We start from the raw sequence: 22,734 nt of genomic DNA, 5'->3' as shown, positions 1-22,734 counted from the left end.
AAACTGCTTCATCTTTGGCATAATCTGAGCTTTCCTATCTACCTCAAACTTAGAAAGAAAAAAAAAAAATCTAAGCCATGTCAGAGGATAACATCCAATCCAACCAATCACAGCAATCTTCATTAGATAAACCACTTCAGGCCCAAGCACTACATTATCCAAATCACATAATCCTCCACACATTTGAGCCACACAAAAACCAATCCACACCTTTACCTCATTCATCATCCATTCTATAAAAAATATCATTTGTGTGTCTCTCCTTTGATTCCCTTCAAAACACATACAAATTACGTAAAAGAGAAACTAATCAATCTCTTAGAAATGGCCACAGTCACTTCCACCACCGTTGCTATTCCATCATTCACAGGCCTTAAGGCAAACGCTAACAAAGTTAGTGCCATAGCTAAAGTTTCAAATTCAACTTCCCAATTGCCAAGGCTTGGTGTAAGAGCTTCACTCAAAGATGTCGGTGTTGCTGTTATTGCCACTGCTGCAAGTGCAGTGCTAGCCAGCAATGCCATGGCCATTGAAGTTTTGCTTGGTGGTGATGATGGGTCATTGGCTTTTGTTCCCAACAGTTTCTCTGTGAGTCCTGGGGAGAAGATTGTGTTCAAGAACAATGCTGGTTTCCCTCACAACGTTGTGTTTGATGAAGATGAGATCCCAAGTGGGGTTGATGCAACGAAAATTTCCATGTCTGAAGAAGACCTTCTTAATGGACCTGGTGAGACTTACACCGTTACTTTGGATGCTAAGGGAACCTACAAGTTCTACTGTTCACCTCACCAAGGAGCTGGTATGGCTGGAAACGTCACTGTTAATTAAATTATAATGTTTTGTCTCCTATTTATAATATGGTTCTTTCATGTTAATTTTGTTCTTGTAGAAGAGCTTAATTAATCGTTTGTTGTTATGGAATACTGTTGTATGAGATGAACTGATTTAATGTAATTCATTTCCTTAAGTGGAGTCAGAACGTTTCCTCCTTAATTAACTAGATATATATATAGATATATGCATCCTCTGTCCTTAAAGAGAGAACGCACTTGATCGAAACACCGATTTCACATACTATTTTCCATCACATTACATTACTTTACTTAATACTTATTTATTTTTATCTCACTTACCTTACACAAGACAAAACGTGTTTTCTCTAATATGATGATCATATCCTATCTAGATATTGCAAGTCTGGTATAAATGTAAATTTGAAATCGAGGAGAACACAACATAAGATAAGATCATTTTGATCATACAAATGTTTCTGTCACTCAAAACGATCAGTTAATTTAGAGTAAAATAATTAATCTTTTTCTATAAACAACGACAAAACATATCTCACTGACTAGGATATACTAGATGGAGTAATCGAAGTCATAATGTTCTCCAATAAAAAAATAATCTTTTTTTCAGAGTTCTCAATTTATATACTCAAAAAATAGTACCAGAGTTCCATCTTCTTAAAAATAGAATAGAGAGAATCTCAACAGATAATAATTGGCATAAAATAAAGAGTGAACTATTACTACATCTGTACTTTCATAAGATAAAATGTTTGGTAAATGATACACCAATCAGGAAGGAATAATATGGTAAGGCTAGTATATATGTTAGAGGATGAATATCCATTTCATATTGATCTTAACACAACTTTTAAGTAAAGAAAATACTCTAAAATATAAAATTTGAAACAAACTTTTTACCTGGTAAGTGTGAAGTTCTCATTGGAACAATTATGAACGAAATCCTTGTGTGGGGCTAAGAAATTATGGTTTACTATTACACACTTGAAGCCCCCAACTCTATACAGAAAAAAATCAAATACAAAATATACAGCGTGGCTGTGGTATAAGCAGAGCCTATTGCATACTATACTGTAGATGGTTAAAAAAGAATTCAGGGCAAGGAGCCATTAAACTTTCGCCCATCACGTCCTGCAATCCAATTCTCTCCCTTACTTTTTAGAATGGGTACTTATTTTACGTTGAAATTAAGTTATGTCTATGTAGTTAGAGCATCAGGAAGAGTAGAACGTGAACCAAGCACCTTGCCTCCGACATCTGGGAAAGATTCAAATCCAGGTAAAGAGCTTACTTTCCCATTTGCATTCACTTTGATGGGATATTTCAAAAGGTGCCCTTGCAATGAAGTAAAATCATCAGATGTAAACTTCTTCCAGTTGTCTTCGGCGATCTTGTTCACGCTCTTCAGGCATTCCAAACTTTCAGGCTCGTTGAAGCAATCGTGTATGGTTCCTAAGTGCTCTGCCCACAAGGACATTCTATATCCATATACCTGCAAATATTTCAATCACACAAGTCTGTGTGAAAGTGATAACTGGAGAATTACGAGTCTAGAAAGAGGTATGGATCCTTTCCATTCTCAAAGGAGGGCTCCATTACTAATATTTTGAATGTATAGATGTCCAATTATTCACAATGTGTCACCATTTCTAGAAATATGAATCTTTATACACCAAAAACTTTAGTAATGGACTCATTCATTTCTATTAAAAAATGGGGAGGATCCTTGCACTCGCCAAGAAGTGGAGAGGGTCCGCCCTCGCCAAGAAAGATGGAATCATAGTTCTGTATAGATAGGTTTGTAGTACTATATTTAGTGAACTTTATTGTACAAACCTGGCCGTGTGGATATCCCTTTTTCTTACTCCATGTATGACGGGGTTGATAAGCACCCATTGCTATCTCAGTATCCCTTGATCCAGCCAAAGATCGTTGGTTGATATTGGCAGACCCAACCATCACATATTCATCATCCACAACCATTCCCTTGGCATGTACATAAATCATAAATCGTTGGAACTTTTGTGAAGCTGAGACCTGATGATTATTGCAGAAAAACATTAGCCTAATGCTATCAAAATAAGAATGAATACCAACCCTGAACTGCATATCTACCAGCAAGTAGATCGGTTGGTCATATACTTCACATTCACAATCCAGTAGTACTCTAGAGGAATGTAACAAGCAAGTTCTATAACAGATGAAACAGAGTAACTATTTGAAATTTGAACTCCATAAAACATATAAGCAAGCAAGTTCTATAGTAAATGAAACGGAGTAATTAATTAAAATTTTAATGTCAATGATTTAACGGTTCAATGTTAACTAATTACACTAACTATGACTATTAAGTTCTATAAAATTTTGAACAATTACCGTGTCACCATTATCCGAATGTGAATTATTTGTAGTTGAAACTTCAGTTGCAAACTTCTCTCGGTTACCGAGACAGTAAAAGTTGAGGTAATCTTGTGGATTCCTATTTTCAATGTTATGAAGCTTTAACTCCCGAGCTATGATTTCATACATCATTTCCATAGTTTGTCCCTGAGAATGTGAGTTCCTCTTCATAAGCATAACAATAACAATTGAGTGATGTACCAATTATCTACTATATTAAAATTTTATATGCTATGCTAGCCAATTTTTTTGTACTATATTACCTGAAAATAGAGAATCTCTTGCACAGCGGCAGAAGAAGGGACACCTTCAGGCCACATTGGAATGACAATGTAAACTGTAAATCTCTCATTGGCTCGGATCTTACTGACAATCTTCAGTGCTAACTCGATAGGAATTAAGTTATCAGCACCTGATCATAGAATGGATTATTAGAATTAGTAGAAAATGTTTTAACGAGATACTAATAAAAATTATCAACAATATGTCAGACCTATTATTTGAGATCAATATAAGAGGAGAGGGAAGAAATTAAATATTGCAGTTATGTTTTTATTAATTGCCAGTTATGTTGTTTATTGTTAGGAATAAATAAAGGAAAGGAGAAAATGATTATTGGATAGTTATTGAGTGGTTATGGGAGGGAGAGACCAAACTCTCTAATACTTGGAAGGGAGAGACCAAGGGCTGGTTTGCTTGTGTTTTGAATTTTGGTTCTTGAAAACTATTTTATAAATCAATATTTAAAAACTACATTTTGAGAACAAAATTAAAAAAAAAATCTGTTTGATAATTCTATATTTAAAAACTGTTTTATAAATGAGAAAAATAAAAAATAAAAAATAAAAAATTGTTTGGCAACTTTTCTAAAAAAAACATGTATACATGTGCACCTTCACAATTCTGTTCTATTCAAGGCTAATTTTTTCCACTTATTTACATATATGCCATTAATGAAAAGTGAGTTCACCTGTTTTCTTGTTTTTGATTTTTGACTAAAAAATGAGAAAACTAAAAACAAAAACATTTATAAGCAATTTTGCTTTTTTGGTTTTTAAAATAACAAAACAGGAGACAATTTTGCTATTGAATTTTGAAAAAAAAAAATCATCAAACAGGTTTTCTTCTTTTATAGTATTTAAAAATGGAAAACATATTTTGAAAACACTATTCAAACAGGCCCCAAGACTCTCAAATTTCTTGGATAGCAATTCCTTGCAACAACCCTCTCTAATTCTCTGTAGGGAACCAATTGTAACCAGCCTAAATGTGTAAATTCACATTCTCTGTAGTGTAAGTGATTCTGTTTTTGTAGTAATCTTATTCTACCATCAACAAAGTCAGTTTCTACAAATAAATTCTCATTTGGTACGAGTTTATACCTTATCCCAGTAGACATCTTTGAAGGTAAAACAAAGATTAAAAAAAAAGGACATTTTAAGTCATATAGATATATTGGCTATACAATCACAATATACAGCTTAGAACTATTTTGAGTCTGTTTGCCATTCATCATCAGTATTAGGCAGTTGCTCAAACACACTGAATAAAAGAGAATGGCTTGGGCAGGTTTTAAGGAAAAACAACGATAACAAATGAATATTTCAAGTTATAGAGATAGTTTAGTCACACAATAACAGAACGTAGCTTATAATTCATCATGGTAATACGAAGGTGCTCAATTGTAATATGTAAGCACAAGAGCACGAGCATGGTTTTGCAAACTACAATATTCTGAAATATTCTTAAGCTAAAAGTAACAAAAATATGTCATGAGCTAATTATGAGCAATCACAATTGTAAGCAAATGCAACAAGTTACATGAGTAAATATCAATATTCTGCCAAAACCTGCTTCTTTGTAAGATGGCCAAGCAAAGGATGATCCAATGAAGTATTGATTCTCGATATATATAAAATGCTGAGCAGATCTGATAGCGTGTATGTATGCTGTTTGAATACTCTTGTCTATGACCAGATTTTTAGCACAAATAAGATTCTGCAATGAGTGATTAATAAAATTAATTAGTGAGTCAGCTAATACCAAAGGCTCTATAACATATACCCATAGATCAGCTCTTTGATGGATAAGTTCATCTTATAAAAGATTAAATCACCTGAGCCTCGGCTTCATGCACATCCTTAGGAAATCCTTTCAAAGAGCCCGAATCAATGGATCGAAAAACCTGTGAAAAACAAAAATAAAGAAATCAAATTATCTGTTAAAAAAAAATATAAATTAAATAGAAACTACACTTTAAAGACAGTGAATTCGTAACCTGAACGTGCCAATTTTCAGGGTCATCTTCCTTTGAAACCCATAATTCAGGATCATCATTTGGAAGTGATTCAGAAGGACTGAGAATCCAAGAGATGCGGTCTAACTTAATCAAAGAATCATCAACCCAGTGAGACACTCTTTTGAATTTTTGACCTAAATCAGACCATTTGGTGGCTCTCCTCCAGCGCTGCTCAAAATTAGTGAGTATATCATATGCAGCGGGCCCTTCAATTTTGCAATGTAAATCGTGCCATGGTTGCCTTGGACCCTTGGTTCCAGCCTATTATTAAAATGGAGGATAAAAAGAAATTTCACTTGGTAAGAGTGACCTGGCGATCTCAATCTCAGTATCAAACAAAACCTTAGGCAATTTATGTTTATGAAGTATCAGAGTATATGTATCGAGTGTATTGAAAGCTTCACCTAAGCTATTGTAGTTACCGACTGTTAAGTTAGTTTGGGATTAGTTGAGTTAGTTAGGCAGTCACTAAAGATTTAACTCGTGGGTTAAAATATTTAACTCGTGTATTCAGTTTAGTCTTGTAATCATTTCCTAAAGATCCAATTAATGCAGTCATATTCATTTTCTCAGAAATTTGGTTTCTTCAGTTCTTTCATTTAGAAGATGTGAAGTACTATCAATTACACTGTCGGAATTCTACCATGTCAAACTTGCTGAACGCTGATTGATTGGAAGGGTGGTATCCCAAAAGTTTTCTATCTCTAATTTAACATGTTAACAATTACATAATAAAGCAATGTGCGGTATATGCATATTAAGACTTCAGACCAATAAACATTACCAGCTTTTAAACAATGAGGGTTTTTTCACCCATTAGGGAAGGAAACAGAAACTGGACATGTCATGCTAATAATAGGTCATTATGATGTCATTTGGAATGTTAATCTGAATAAGTATTGTTAGAAATTATTAACTTACAGGAAATGTGGGATTATGATAATCATCCTTATAAACAGTGTCAAGATCATGGAAAATTCTATGCTCGGGTGTATCATACCGGCCATCACAAAGATCTAGACCACCTATAAATGCAGTTATCTTCCGATGGTTGCCATGTGCTTGAGTATCAACGATCACACATTTCTGATGGTGTGTAAAAAGCGTTCCAACAACCTGAAGTTTGGTGCAACCTAATATAGTCAACAAGTCTTCCAATTTTATTTTAAATAAAACAATATCTTTTCTTTCAAAAATTCCGGTTGGGACTCACAAAAAAGACAACTATTGATTGCACATTCCTTTTTTTGTTTTCAACTATAAGGCCATACAAAAGTAAAGGATGGCAACCAATCTAGTATCAGGCTGTTGACATTATAAGGATTGAGGCAAAGAAAGAGGAATGCATGGATAAAAGAGATGGTAATATTCTCATATAATTTGATGTGATATGCTGTGATAAAAAAGACCAAGCATTAAGCTCTACTTATATCAGTAGAAGATGTTGTATTCTTTTCTAAACTAGAGTATCTCTCACGAGAGCTACAACATATTGGTTTACTGTATTCTAATTAAATATATTGAAAAAAAATTATATAATGAAAGATAAAAAACTAATACTAAGACTTAATCCATATCATGAGATATTTTTATATATTTTAACAATATTAATGCGAAGATTCACGAAGTTTATCCTGTGCATTGGAATAGACCACCCCCCTCTCTCATGTTCGATTTTCACATGATCTCGTGACATGAAAAATTTTGTTTTTGCGTGTGAAAATCTCATATGAGAGTATCCAATCCATCCTGTATGGCTGTAAATATATTAAAACTAGAGTGATAATATTATGAAAGGATGGAAAGAATGATAAAGTATGCAGAACTTTGTAACAGAAACATAAAAAGTCTAGGAAAGCTACTAAACCATAGCATAAAGCATGCCTGCTGCTTGAAAATGCTAAGCTTACTGCTGGCATATCGAGGCGACAACACACATGTGACTGAAGAATGTTTGAAAAACTTTCGAGTTTCTTCATCATGAGTTTGCATTATTCCATTCTGCAACCAAAATATTCACTCGTCAGGTTCGGCAAAACTCAACAAACAGCAAATGAAACTTGGAAGTATGCCAAACAAAGTAAAAATGCCCAAAGAGCCAAACAGTATCTCTGTTCAAGCAACTTATATGTATAAAACTCATTAACAGTAAAAAAATAATGTAAAATAAAGGTGGCAACAGCTGAGTGCAGACTTGTTAACATGAATGAAAGCATCTGTCACCAGGTATTTAAATTTAGATTGAAGATCCAGAATGAAGTATATTCCAATTTAAATACTGAACTTCGGTTTTAAAGAATCATCAAACCCTTCCTATAAGGTACGGTTATGGTAATAGGATTCAAGTAATCAATCACTTTTGGGCCTGTTTTGAATGACTTATATGAGTTTATCTACTGGCATAAGCACTTGTGACTCTTTTTGAAAGAGTTTATGTAAATAACTTACATCATGTCTATAAGTTATTTTCGGCTAATTTTCATAAATTATTTAGGATAGCTTATGAAAACAGGTTTATATAAAAACAGCTTGACCTTATTTAACCTTATGTTATAAAAATAACTTATACATAACCGTTTATATTATAAACTCTTAAGTGGTTTAGCCAAACAGGGCTGATAGTGACCATAAAAGTTTTTCCCTTTTTGGAAAAAAGGAAGTTAATATCAAACCACTCAAATACATACCATCCTCCTTTCAATCCTAGAATCATGAGCAGAAATTCATGAAAACCAACATAAAAATTATTGAAAAAACCTAATGAATCTATCATTTTCACCTAAATTAAAATAATCAGTACGAATACAAACAAACAAAAAAACTAGAAAGTACCGTCTTAAAGAAAAATTTGTTGTGCGAAGTTTTATCATCCCAAACCAACATTAAAACTCTCAAACCTTCTTGTGATTTGTACTTGAGTAATTCTCCCAAATTCAAATTTCCACCACTAGGTAAGGGTTTGGTTGGTTCTCTAACAAGCTTCACCTTATGGTAGATTGACCAACCAACAATATATACCATATGATGCGCTTCCAATATCGCATGACAAATATCTTCCCAACACTTCCCATGTTGAAACTCAACGCCATCATCCAATTTAATCCCCGGCAACATTGAATCCGGAACATGGGCGTCTTGATACAGCGTCACCGCTCCTCCACGCCGAACCGGAAAATACGAATCCCGAACCACGAACCGATCAGGTTCGGGCGCCAAACCGGAGCGAAACAGAGGACTATCATCACATCTCGTGAATTTCATTTCAAGACGAACGGCGCAATCAGGTTTTGGAGTTTTACCGCACGGACCTATAATCGGAAACCAATCGCTTATATCTTCACCTGATAAGATTCTCTTAGCAGAAACGGTTGCGATTCCGATTAAATCGGCACCGAACATGTCATTATCTTTCACGTAGAATTCAACTTGTGAAACAGGATGAGCGAGAGGGATTTTGAAATGTTCTTCCCATTTAGGTGATTGCGAATTGGAAATAACGCGCGTGCGTGCCACCGTGGCACCGGCGAGACAAACGGTGACGTATGGATCGCTTGTGATTATCTTATGGTGATGATGACGTGGCGGATGGTTTTTACCTTTACCACCTATAGAAGCACTGCATGCGTTAATAGCGGAGAAGAATCTTCGAAAACGCTCGGAGAACATGTCCATGTTAGGTAGAAAACGAGCTTCAACGATTTTTAAATGGAGGTTACCGTGAAGGTAAATGACGGTGGGGTCTGATTTATGAGTCATTGTTGTTATTTGTGAATGAGAAATTTAGAGAAGAAATGTGATAGGGAGCGTTGTTGTTGAATAATGAGGAAACGCTCACTATCACGGGTTGCCGTTACGGAGGACTAAAGACTACAGCATTGTTATGATGATTTCTCCGGCGGAGAAATGGAATGGCGTTTCTGCTGTAATCCGGTATGAATAATAATGTGATCAATGGATTGCAAAAAAGGTATTAGAGGTTAAGGTGGCGGGAGAGAAAAAGGTAGCAGGATTAGCGTCTTGTTTTCCTTTTTTGGGTACAAATTAGCGTCTAATTTTGAACTTAATTAATTATAAGCATCGGTAGGTAGCGGGAATTGGAACTGTTCTCTCAATATCCCTCTACATATTTTTTTAAATATATTTTTTGTTATTTATGTTTTATTTAATATTCTTTTAGTTCTTTATTTTTTTAATTTTTTTAAATTTCTTATATTTTATTTTAGTTATTTGTTGTTTATTTATTAATTGCAATTATTATTTATATTTCACAAAATTATATAAATCTTTTTTATTAAAGATTAAAATGACTTTTATGTAAAAGATAAAAACAAATAAAAATAAATAATTAAAATGAATAAAAGATGAATAAATGAAATAGATATTAAATAAAAATAATGAATTAAAAATATTAAAATTATATTTTAATCTTTTTTGAAGGTAAATGACGGTGGGGTCTGATTTATGAGTCATTGTTGTTATTTGTGAATGAGAAATTTAGAGAAGAAATGTGATAGGGAGCGTTGTTGTTGAATAATGAGGAAACGCTCACTATCACGGGTTGCCGTTACGGAGGACTAAAGACTACAGCATTGTTATGATGATTTCTCCGGCGGAGAAATGGAATGGCGTTTCTGCTGTAATCCGGTATGAATAATAATGTGATCAATGGATTGCAAAAAAGGTATTAGAGGTTAAGGTGGCGGGAGAGAAAAAGGTAGCAGGATTAGCGTCTTGTTTTCCTTTTTTGGGTACAAATTAGCGTCTAATTTTGAACTTAATTAATTATAAGCATCGGTAGGTAGCGGGAATTGGAACTGTTCTCTCAATATCCCTCTTTATATTTTTTTAAATATATTTTTTGTTATTTATGTTTTATTTAATATTCTTTTAGTTCTTTATTTTTTTAATTTTTTTAAATTTCTTATATTTTATTTTAGTTATTTGTTGTTTATTTATTAATTGCAATTATTATTTATATTTCACAAAATTATATAAATCTTTTTTATTAAAGATTAAAATGACTTTTATGTAAAAGATAAAAACAAATAAAAATAAATAATTAAAATGAATAAAAGATGAATAAATGAAATAGATATTAAATAAAAATAATGAATTAAAAATATTAAAATTATATTTTAATCTTTTTTTAGTTAACATAGGTTCTAAGGGATGGGGTTACTAATTTGAGGTTAGTTTAGAGATCAAATATTCTTTTTTGGACTAGAATTTACTCTTTTTAATTTTAAATATAAGATAAAGTAAAATAAAAATAATTGATGTAATATAGCTATTTTTTTGTATATTTAAGATCATAAAAAAATATCCTTTTCTGAACATAGCTTTTGTTGACTTTATATATTTGAGGCACCGATGATAGATCTCAAAAGTAAAAAGTCTTCCTTAAATATATACGTGAATACTTATTAAAAATATTTAAAAAATTATTCTTTTTTCACAAATTTTTAATTTATTAATACTTTAAAGTACTTTTCGTAAAAAAACATTAAAATACTTGTTATTATTTTAGATTATTTTTACTTTAACTTGATATTTGTTATCTTTTAACATAGACTTATATCAATATTTTAATACTACGTTTGTGTCTATTATAGTTTCATTTTTTAATTGTTTTGAAATAGATAGAATGGGCATTGGCAGAGTTTGACTTTTGAGTTATAATTTAATACTATAATTTTGATATAATAGTTTTGAGATGCAAACAATTTGATTTTACTATTGATAAATATACTGATCAAGATCTTGGAATGAGATCTGGCGCTGGCAGCTCTGCAGCAGCCAGTCCCAGTCTGCGAGCCTGCTGGCAGCAGCATGTTGTGGTAGGTTCCAGCCAGAGAACGATATAAATGCAACGTGGACACATCCTCCTCTCATTGTTCGAATTGAGTTGGTATTAGTATTTGTATTTGAGATGCGGAAGGTGCTTTTGTGATATCAAAAACAGTTTGGTTTCCTCACTTGGTCTCGGTTGACATAAGATAAGCGACATGACTTCTCCTTGTTTTGGATTGGGCGCATGAACTTCAGCTAGCTCTTGTAGATTTCGAGTTTGATTCAAAAGGTATTGTTGATTTTTTCCATAGTTCAAAGAGATATGTCACAGAATTTGGTGGCATTGTAATTGAAGACTGTTCAGCATCACTTTATTTGTTAGAAACTTTGTGTTAAATACATTAAGAGACAAACTATTGACATATTTTACTTATCACCTTGTAAGAACGATTTCATCTCTTGTTAATTTCCACATCTTCCGTAAATATTTTTATTTGTATCCAATATATTATCATAAATAATATGCTTTAAGCAACTTTCAATAAAAAAAAAGATATTGGCATGAGATTTTATCATTAACAATAATAGCAAGCATGTTGCTAACTAATGAAGTTTGGATTTATTTTCTTCCAAATTTTAAATAATAACTACGATTTAATTATGTATGACAACTAAATAGATGGAAACGAATTTTGACTATCAGTTCCACTTAAAAAACTTACTCATATTCCAAACTCTATCTAATTTAAATATTAAATATTAAATCTTCATTTTCATCTTCAATTCAATCGATTTTTTCACTTTATAGTTGCCCTCATTCCATATATTTAAAATAATAAAATTTAAAACTATATATATTTATTATAATAAATATAATTATTAAAATATTAATTAAAATTTCAATTGAGAATTAATTTAAATTATAATATTTAAAAATATTAAATAAAAATGAATGAATATAAACATATATAACATTAAAAAAATAATATAAAAATATCAATGAACCGATGTGTACCAACACTCCCTCCGTGTCCCCAACTTAGAATTTCATACAAAATCCACGCATGATCAAATTGTCATCTCTGATCATAATACAACTCCAACCCTGAATATAAAATCAATAATTAAAATACTTAATAAAAATAAAATTGTTAATGATTGATATTATTTTTTTAAGTTTGTTCTTCGTAAGAGAGAAATAGTTTATCTTTCCAATCCACAGTCTTTTATATTTATTGTGTTAAAAAATAGATAAAATAATTGAAGACATTTTGATAAAATAAATTATTAATCTAAAAATTTAAAGAGAAACCTATAAAAAAAATGAAAAAGTAAATCTCAAGAGAGGTCCATATAAATTTATCAAAAAGAAAATATCAACTAGTAATAATTAATACTATATAGTATTCCATGCATTTCATTAACATATAAGTAATTACATACATACACGGCTTGCACATCTGATAACTGCCTCCAAATTGTTTAGACAGCAAAATATGAATGACAGCAAAAATCAAAATTTACTCGTGTGTCGTTGGATCTAAAAGCCAATACAAATTACAAGTAAACATGATGCTACTAGTACGTAATAGAAAAGGTTATCAAATATTTACTTCTTGGAATATGCTTATTCAACATCTTTCTTCCTCAGGACAAAGCACCTACATAGAGAAAGAAGGGCTCCACTTTGAGCAATATTCAGTATTCACTATCTTTTAGATTAGGGGTCCAATCAAGTATGTTCATCTAACTCAAAATGGGAGGAACCACTCTAAGCATCATACTCTGAATAAAAGATACCATCTGCAATCAAAACTCGATCATATAAATAGCCATATGGAAACACATGAAAATAAAGCAAATGGAACCAAAACATGCTTCAATGTTATAAGACTATGCAGAGTAAAACCAACAGCTTTTTGATACAGTGCCAACTAGCTTGTATTAAAAAAAGCACACCAACGAGTTAGATCCATGATTGTATTGTATAAACAAGTATAAACAGAGAGAGCATTGAGGTTTATATTGCAATTTATCTATTAACACGATACTAAGGTCTAGTTGTGGATTTTGTTGGAAGATTACAAAAATCCAACATCATAATATTTGAAGTATTTGACATGGATATGTGTGGCTGAGGTGGATACCGTTTTGAAGTGTCCATGTCAATATACTATAAAGTTACTTTCAAGTTGAGTTCCTGTATTCTGTGAGCGTATTACCACAGTTAAGCACCATCAGATTCCGGCTATTACAATCGATGTATACCAAGGTAATTCATTTAGATCACAAGAGAGAACTATACAAATATGGAGAAAAAAATCAACAACATATTGAAAAAAAATAAACAGATAGAGAGAATGGAGAACTTCGATTAAAGTTCTTACCGAAGCAATTCCAATACACATTATACTGAAGCCAGGAAAGTCAAAAGGTGCTTTTTCAGATAGAAAGAGAGCTGAAAATTGAGAATAAGTGCTTGTTAATAATTTTAAGTGGAAGTATGAATCTAATAGGACATAATGGCTTTTCACTCACCCGTTAATGGAGAGAAAACCAAGGGAGAAACAATTTGTGCAATTGAACATATGCCTGAGATGCAACCCTGAGCTCTTCCCTGAAAGTAGCAGACAAGTGAGAAAAATAATTTAACTGAATAGATTCTAAGCAGTCTAACAAGAATAAAAAAAAAGAGATTAAAAAGCATTCACTCGTGCAAAACTAAGCTATTTTGCATCCATTTGAAGTTGACTAAATTTTAATCGATGTTTTCCTCTTAGTGTGTTTTCCGGTGCCATTTGAATTTGATATGCATGCCAAAAATAATATCAGTTGAAAAAAAGAAGAAAGAAATCACATGCATTGTTTAACTCAAACAGGCCTACATTAACATTTCACTATTGTCATAATACCGACAAATGAAGACAACAGATACATCACGCAAACTACATTCTCACATGCCAAATCAATCAACATTATAACAACTCATAGAGACCAACTTGTACAATATTATTTATGTAACTTTGACTTTTATATCTCAAACAGAACAAAATCAAACTAATTTAAGCCATTTAAATTTGACACTATCAATACAAACAAACAAACACAAAATAAATCCAATTTAGTTGGAACCACTTCTGAAGAATTTTAATCTCAATATTTCATTTACCAAGTTTCATGCCAATCAGCCAAGTTCAAGCTAGTATACTTTCAAAAGAAACTGATTGATGATGAAATTGCAGTCATTCCTCTTGAATAATCAATGGGCTATTTTTTTTAAAATTGTAAGGTACTCTTTAAATATCATTCACCGCATTGCATAACTTTTAACAATTTCTCTATTTAAATTGACACCTTGCACCTGGACAAGAAAACTCAAGTTTCATACTATTTCAGCAGGTACTACAAAAAAATTGCACAAGAATGTTAATGCACAAGTTCGGATCCCACATTAAAAGCTACATGTGTTATAAGCTAAAGCAGCATTTAATAAAACCTTTCTCGTACCTCATAAAACATTGATGTGTATTCAGTCCATGAAAAAAGAACTGCCCCAAAGCATAAGACATTTATGACTTCAAATATTCACTAACCCCGAAAATAAATAAGTCAATCAAAACAAAATCTTACTAATAATATTAATTATCACCCAATGATTAGCTAAAATGACTTGCAACTTCTTTTGAGGTGTTATTACTATGAATTTCCAATTGCTTATTTTAACACCTACTGTTTATTAATTATATAGATTATAATCAACATAACTAACATTTATAAGTCTGCAGATTAAGTAAAATTTCAGATTTGTAACTAGAATCCATCCCTTCATATTGTGAAACCTTACAACAGCAATAGTAACGTTTTCTTGCTAGGTGCAATCGGCTATATAGATCATTACACTTCCAAATTTGTAAATCATGTTTATACATATACTGTTTAAATTTAAATCCCCTTGAATGATTTGACCAATAGTTTCTCTTAATCTCATTTGAACTCTATATTACAGTATGCACTAATATCCACCATTCAATCTACTCTTGGGCCTTTTACATGTCTTCTCCATGTATGCACAAATATTCTAAGACAAGATTATAATACCTTTTTCCAAAATAGACATTATCCTAACTTTCTCTTAATGAATTTTTTTGCAAGTCTATATTTGCTTAGTATCTTCTCCAAAATAATGCTTGAATTAACCTACCTCTACAACATCCAAAATATTACCACTTTACCGGTGTCCAGTACTATTAACATGATATGCCTTGATGTTTATTGTAAGGGCTTTCTTTTATTATATGAAATATCTTTTCGTGCCAAAATTGAAAATAAAAATGATACCTGCTCATGGGGATCAACTTGTTTAGACACAATACTTCGTATCTACAAAATGAAAAAGTAAATTACTCAATTATGTTCTGAACAAATAACTCATTGTTGGTCAAAGGGGAAAATCTATTTAAAGGATAATAAAAAAGAGGAAACAAACTCACACATGGCTGAGAAAAAACAAACAAAATTGAGAACATTGCAGCAGCATAAGGGACCTGTCAGCATGTACACCTTAGCAGTTAATACAACAAAAAAAGAGAAGACACAAGTGAAAAGGGATACTAGAAACATACATAGGCAAAAATAATCAAATAAAGTATGCAAGTTTCACTTATAATTTACTACATACTAAACAATACTTAACAGAGATAAACTTGTAACTAGCAATAGAGTAGCAAAAGACATACCCAGGAGGACCATGCTATGCTGTAAAGGAACATCTGCATTCAATTTAATATTACTAAATTAGAACTTTAAGTGCGTATTTTCAAATAATTTCACAAAAGGCAAAACGCTTACATGTACACAGTGAAAAAATAGTCCAATCGAAAGAAGCCTTGCCTCACCCAAAGTAGGGGCAAAAATAGGCATGAGAAGAAGCTGTGATCATCAATGTTCAATATTTATATTTACCATAAAATCAAAGAAACTAAATATTTGTACAGGACAAAGGCAAACTAAATACAGTTGGCACTTGACAACTAAAATAAAGCCTTGCAAAAATTACCTGTGACACAGTCCCTGCAATACCAGAAATGACCATTAAGTCAGCAAAATGATTCTTATCAAAATGAAACCGAGCCTTTAAGTAATACTGCGCAAAAAGAATAAAGGGTTATTGCAGACTAAATTTGACTTGATAGTTCTAATCATGTAAAAACAGTTTTATCATGAACTTGTAAAAGAGTAAATATAATAACACATTTCATAAGGACATGGATCCTCCACAACGAAAAAGGTAAGAGACATAAGAAATTGAACAATGGTAAATTGTTAGTTAAAGATATTGAGAAGTTTATAGCACAATATGGCTATAAACAGACAAGAGAGATCTAATGGTTGAAGATACATAAATACAATAAGCTTGGATATTGGATACATTGGGTTGAACAGGGAAGTTGGGTTATTATCGTGAATTAATGATAACAACCCAAATAATATGAATAAGCATCACTTTATGCTCCAACAACAACATTGAACCATAACCATTTACCAACACTAAAGCTCAAAAATCAAAAGAAATCGAGGTAATAAAATATATGATAACAAAACTATATGATAAAACTCGAACATGTTACAAAACTTTAAAGAATAAGAAGGGAGAAAATCAGAAAATACCATCATTGAACCATGAAGGCCAACATCTGCAAGGTTGCTGAAGAATGCAACAATTGCTGCTTGGGTTATAGTCAAGCTGCAAATTGAAGTACACATGTACAGTTATCATGACATACATAAACTAAAATATTTATTCATAAAGATGTGATAATTGTTCTACAAACATCAAATCGGCAATACTTAATATTCAACTTGCATACATTTATCTTCATGATAGTCAATGTATAGAAGAGGTTTGATTCCAAGCATATCACATGTAATTTGGAAAAACTAGTTAGTAATTACACAATTTTTTGTTGCATAGTTACACGAATCTCATTTCATAGTAACAATGTACAGGCCTCTAATATGGTCTTGGTCAATGGTGAACCTCATCAAATCAACTTGCTACCACAGGTTTTATCTGTGTTTCTATCAATTTGCAACAATGTTAAGCTTTCTAAATACCAACAAAAAATTGGATTAACTTGTTATGCCAAGGTAACCTCAAGGGTCCACCTTTAAACCTTTTTTAAAGAGTAAGTTTGAACGGAGTATTTTGGAGGGAAGGATTTATTTTTCTTTTCTTAATTAAGAAAGCTATGTTTCTAAAATTAAATTGTGATTAAAATAATATCCGATCATCTATAATGTTTTTACACCAAAATATATATTAAACCCTCCAAAACCCTCAATAGTTGTCCTATAAGTACAGTTCAATTGATAGCTGTAACGACATGTAACGACATTGATATGTAAGAGTCTGGACTCGACCTCAGGATTCCTTCCACATTAAGGTGCGTGAGTCTAGTTTCTAGAGTAGAGAGTTTGGCCACACAAAAAAACTCAATAGCTAAAATGAAGTTATGGTAAATTCTATTGTTTGTTTAAATACTTATTCCAATCTATAATGCATTAGTGCAAAACATGCAAATAAAATTTATTCCAAAAAAAAAAAGGAGAAGGCTGAGAAGTTTACGAACAAAAATTGCCACACCTACTATTAAGGAATGAAGTTAGATCCTGCAAAGAACGCAACGCATTCAACAATTGCATATTGCTTTTCGATTTTGCAATGATTTTAGAAGTTGAAGGCTCTCCCTCTGAAATGATTGGTGTACAGAGGCGATGATTTCCATCGATGACTGAATCCCGAAGGAAAATTTGCATGTACACTGCTCCGATCACCGCAACAAAAGTGGAAACCTTATTATTGAAAGAGAAAAACACAATTGATTAAAAAGAAATTAATTCGGAATTAGTGGTAATTAGATAGAGAAAGAAGCATTAATTAAAGAAAATCACCTGAAAAGTTTGAGCAGTGGATAGAAAACGAGCTGCTAGGGTCCCACAGACGAATGCAGAAGATCCTATTCCTGAAAGAATTCCAAACGCAGAGCTTCGTCTACCTTCTGGAACGTTATCTGCCTAAGTATATATATTAAAAAAAAAAAAGTGATTGAAATGAGAAATAGTATTATAGTATAGTATAGTATAGTATATAAATAGAATTTCTGACTAGTATTTATATTTGAAGAAATAGAAAATTGTGACTTACGACGTAAGCTAGAGCGAGGCAAGGAACGCAACCATCGCAAATCATGTTAATGAGTATCTTAAATACGTAGTAGATGTAGAAGAATGTTTTCGTCCTGCTGTAAGCTAATATGCCTGTATCAAATCATTTCATAGTTAGGGTGCATTACAATTATTCTTTTTAGGTTGTTTCTATATAAAAATATCACATTCAATTAAAAGTACCTAAGGGGATAATCATGAGGCTCATAGGGACCGTGAGAATGGCCTTCCTCCCATACTTATCTGAGAGATTACCCAAGAGTGGCATCATCACAAGTGTTCCCACTCCTATTATCTGCACAAATCACATATTTATTCACCCATACTTCAAATTATGATGCATGTAGTTAAAATTTTAATTTAATTATATCAACTTTTTAATTTTAGTTATATTTCATTTTTAAATAAAGATTTCATTTATATACATCATTACAGAGTCAATCAATTATGATCAATAAATTAATTAAAATAATTTATTTTTAATATAATTACTTTTAAAATTTTACACATTATTAATTATAATATGAACATAAAAAATGAATAATGTGCACGTGAATACATGTTAAACTTTTGGCATTGCAACCATTTTTTTATGCAATTTTGACTTTTGACTAAAACACTTACTATTTTTGTGTAACGTAATCAGAAGACCAAACAAAACATACTAATATTTTATTTTATAGATAAATATTAGTATTTAGTTTGTAACAGATTGAATCATGATTATATATCCCCATGTTAAAATTAAAACTGATACTATTATTTTAAATTATTAATTAAAGTATCAACAAGATAAAAAAATATACTACTACATTTCTTCTTTTTTTGTCTAATTATTTCTTCTCCACATATGATTTTTTTGTTGTCAAAATACTCCATAGATATATAGTTGGAATTTTTGTAAAGTGAATCGAGTAGTCATTTTATATTTGCTTCAGCTTAGTAACATTTGTGCTTAATAGAATTATATATCTATTTATAATTGTGAATTTCTTCTCTCATCCCATGTTTTTTTCAAAACTCACCAATTTTTATTTGTATTGGTTAATTTAAAAATTTATTTTATTTAAATTGACCGATCTATATTATTCGAGTGCATGGGAAAGTAGAAGAAGAAAACACATTTACATTTTGATATTTCCATGGGCCCGATACAAGTCGGACACTACCTACGCTTGATCCAATAAGTAGCTCAGTTTTAACAGTCCATTTTGACCGGAAACTAGCAACAGAAAGCAGAACAAAATTGCCTCGTAGACCCCACAAATTATATTCTAAACCCTCCCCTAAAAAACTCCAAGAATTACCCAATTTTCTTTATTATTAGAGATGAAAATATAATCTGCATCTGCGGATATCCACCTAAATCTATTTGATTTAGGTGGGAAAAATCTATTTTGATAGGGTGGACGGGTTTGGGGTGATGATATTCACCCCGCACTTGCACCCGAACTCGTCCCGCAACTAATATTATAGTAACTTTTTTTAATTTTCTATACATATACATACTAAATATACTTAATATTTTTTAAAATATTAAAAATTATAATTTTATCTCTATAGAAAATAATTTTTTATTTTATTATTATCTAATAATAATTATTTTATTATATTAATTATAACAGATATAATTTTTAAATTTATAATTTTATATATATAAATGGATGCGGGTATGGGCGGAGAAACTCAAACCTCATTGCGGACGGGGATGGAGGATTAAATTCCACACCTGCTATGAAACGAATGCGGGTGCGGCTTTTCTTCGATTAGTCGGGTGCAGAGGTGGAGGAGACAAAATATGTCCCCAACCCGCTCTGTTGTCGTGCCTATTTAAAGATATATTCGATTATTTATTTAAAAATTTCAAAATAAATAAACTTTTAAGTATGTTAACATTTTTAAATAAGTAATCAAATATATCTTTAAATAGTTTAACGAGATAATATGTCAATGAAATTAAGTTATGTTTTGATATTTAACATGACATTTAAAAAAAAATATTATTTTATATACATCCTACTTCTATTATATTTTATAATAATACTTTTATATACGTCAAAAACTAAATTACTAAAAGTTGAATATCTAACAAATAAATAAAAATTTAATATAATAATTATAATAAAAAAATATTATTTATATTTATTTAAATAGATCGATCTATATTTAAAAAACTTATTATATGAGATATAATCAAACTTTTTAATTAGACTTTGTCCGAAATTTTAGTGTATGTGTGTTTAAAAGAAAATTTTAGTTTCACATAAATCTAATTTCGAATTTAAATTTAAAACATATTATCCATTTTAACATCAATTGAACTAACCGAAAGTATTTATTGGATTGATAGAATGGAATTTTTTACCGTAAGTATTAAAACACTAGATAAAAGCTCCTATATTATTATTGCTAAGAAAGAAGTTTCCGTTTGTGTACTCTTTTGTCTCTTGTATGTGAAATATTTTTAGCCCACTATTGTCTGCTATTGACAAAGGACATAGAAGAGTTGTCCATCCAAATAAAACCACATGAGAACACATAAGAAGACAATAAAATCAATAAAGATAGAAAAACCACGAACACTCGAGGAAAAAGCAAAGCTATAAATCACACACAAACGTCCAAGTAGTGGGCCAACATAAGTCAGTTTTAAGTTAATGAAAATGAGAGCCAAATTAATTGATTTGATGAGAGCCAAATTAAGACTACGAAACTAGAAGGAAAGTTCTTTGGTTGTGTAGGGACAAATTTACCTAAACAGGCAAAAGGACGTGATAACTCATAAAGTTTGCTTTTTATTTTCCTCAATCAATTAATGGGGTTATTTTTGTAGGACCAAACCTATAAAATAATCATTGCTAATTAATTTCACTAATTTGGTACCACAAAGGAGCGGGAATTAAACCATTCTTTGATTATATTTTTTCAAAAACACAATTTAAGTAATTTTAAAAATCATAGTATTTGATATATACTAATACCAATCATTAGCAACTAACACTAAATGTATGTTTTTGACATAATTTGTTTTGATAATAATCATATCATTTATTTTCTTATGAAAAGTTAGTTAATTTGAAAATTATGGTTTTCTTTCCAAATTGTCACTGAGGTTTGATTTTATATAAAATTACAATTTTATATTCTAATTTTATTACGATAAAGAAAAATTAGGAAAATTTTGATATTTTATATTATAATTTTTACCGATAATAATCAAATTTTAATATTTTCTTTCAAAAACATCACAGGCTTAATTTTGTACGAAATCATAATTTTATATCTTTGCTTTATTAATTATGAAAAGGAAAAATGAAAATTAACGCTCCATTAGAAAAACATTTCTTATTATATATTTGTTGTACAATGTATATCTGAATTTTTTTAATACTTTCATCAATAATTGAATTGAATAAAAACTCAATTTCACTAACAATCTCTATATGAATTCAATTGTAAACAAAACTCCATATAAAGAGACCCTTAGTTGCATCTTTACATATGAATAATGAATAAAGGTGAAATTACTTACGGTCAAAATAAATAAATAAAACTACAATATCAAACATCGCCACTCATGATCATTTATCTATTCTACGACAACTTAATTAAGATGACATGAAATGCAGTTACTTAAAAGTAATTGTGTATCACCTTCCCTTTGTTAAAACTTCATAAAAAAGATTATTTGTTAGTTGTTCCTAACTTTGTTTTTTATTTTAATAGATAAAAATATATATTGTAAATAAACAAGTTCAGATTCTCAAAAATAATAAAGGAAAGGGAACATAGTTCATCATATAAAATGATTAAAGTATCTAAGAAATGACACAACACATGCAATTTAGTGAAGTATATAACAAGAAACACAAAATCATATATAAAGCATAAAATGAATGAGTGAAGAGAATATTATTTGTATAATTGATATATTGATGAAAGTAATAATTACCGCTTGTTGAAAACCAGTGAGGTAGATGGCAATTGAGCATTCATCTTGTCCAGGACAAAGTGCAGCCATTGTGACATCGGTGATAGCTGGATGCACCATGAATGTGGAGAAGTTATGGAGAAACACAGTCATGAAGAGATGGCTCAAACCATACAAATTCAATTTCTCCATAATTATATTCTTTGTGTGTGTCTTGCATGGAAAGCCACCACCCTCAATATATATATAACTCCATCGATACAATATTCACTTTCTTTTTA

At 31.0% G+C, this 22,734-nt stretch overlaps 3 protein-coding genes across 8 annotated transcripts; 1 reads left to right on the top strand and 2 right to left on the bottom strand.

Annotated features, from left to right (window-relative positions):
- Positions 1-324: 324 nt before the first annotated feature.
- Positions 325-993, top strand: LOC101495137 (plastocyanin B'/B''). Its single transcript, XM_004500848.4, has one exon. It carries the CDS (start codon positions 325-327, stop codon positions 826-828), a length of 504 nt encoding a protein of 167 aa, XP_004500905.1. The 3' UTR covers positions 829-993.
- On the bottom strand, positions 551-9,560 carry LOC101494596 (phospholipase D delta-like). Of its 2 annotated transcripts, none has more exons than XM_004500846.4 (10): positions 8,341-9,559; positions 7,393-7,509; positions 6,430-6,624; positions 5,488-5,769; positions 5,326-5,394; positions 5,060-5,207; positions 3,473-3,621; positions 3,186-3,356; positions 2,646-2,846; positions 551-2,301 (listed from the first exon to the last, which is right to left on the bottom strand). In XM_004500846.4, the coding sequence occupies exons 1-10, from the start codon at positions 9,262-9,264 to the stop codon at positions 2,008-2,010; spliced, it is 2,550 nt and encodes an 849-aa protein (XP_004500903.1). In that variant the 5' UTR covers positions 9,265-9,559; the 3' UTR covers positions 551-2,007. The 2 variants fall into 2 exon arrangements, with proteins under 2 accessions (XP_004500903.1, XP_073225345.1); XM_073369244.1 differs by having other exon boundaries at positions 2,136-2,326; positions 8,341-9,560.
- Positions 9,561-12,679: 3,119 nt separating this feature from the next.
- LOC101495462 (uncharacterized) lies at positions 12,680-22,734 on the bottom strand. 5 transcript variants are annotated; one of them, XR_003473086.2, is made up of 15 exons: positions 22,475-22,733; positions 18,706-18,817; positions 18,503-18,615; positions 18,250-18,372; positions 17,942-18,150; positions 16,966-17,041; positions 16,355-16,441; positions 16,147-16,227; positions 16,035-16,067; positions 15,789-15,842; positions 15,637-15,678; positions 14,806-14,846; positions 13,837-13,915; positions 13,686-13,756; positions 12,680-13,101 (listed from the first exon to the last, which is right to left on the bottom strand). XR_003473086.2 is itself a non-coding variant. In XM_012716057.3 (14 exons), the coding sequence occupies exons 1-14, from the start codon at positions 22,643-22,645 to the stop codon at positions 13,045-13,047; spliced, it is 1,308 nt and encodes a 435-aa protein (XP_012571511.1). In that variant the 5' UTR covers positions 22,646-22,727; the 3' UTR covers positions 12,680-13,044. The 5 variants fall into 5 exon arrangements, 2 of the variants coding, with proteins under 2 accessions (XP_012571511.1, XP_012571512.1); XR_012163294.1 differs by lacking the exon at positions 12,680-13,101 and adding an exon at positions 14,468-14,659 and having other exon boundaries at positions 13,708-13,756; positions 22,475-22,734; XM_012716057.3 differs by lacking the exon at positions 14,806-14,846 and having other exon boundaries at positions 22,475-22,727.

This window comes from Cicer arietinum, chromosome 5 (genome assembly GCF_000331145.2).
Source record: "Cicer arietinum cultivar CDC Frontier isolate Library 1 chromosome 5, Cicar.CDCFrontier_v2.0, whole genome shotgun sequence".
NCBI classification, from domain to species: domain Eukaryota; kingdom Viridiplantae; phylum Streptophyta; class Magnoliopsida; order Fabales; family Fabaceae; genus Cicer; species Cicer arietinum.
This window is presented reverse-complemented; position numbering and strand designations above follow the sequence as displayed.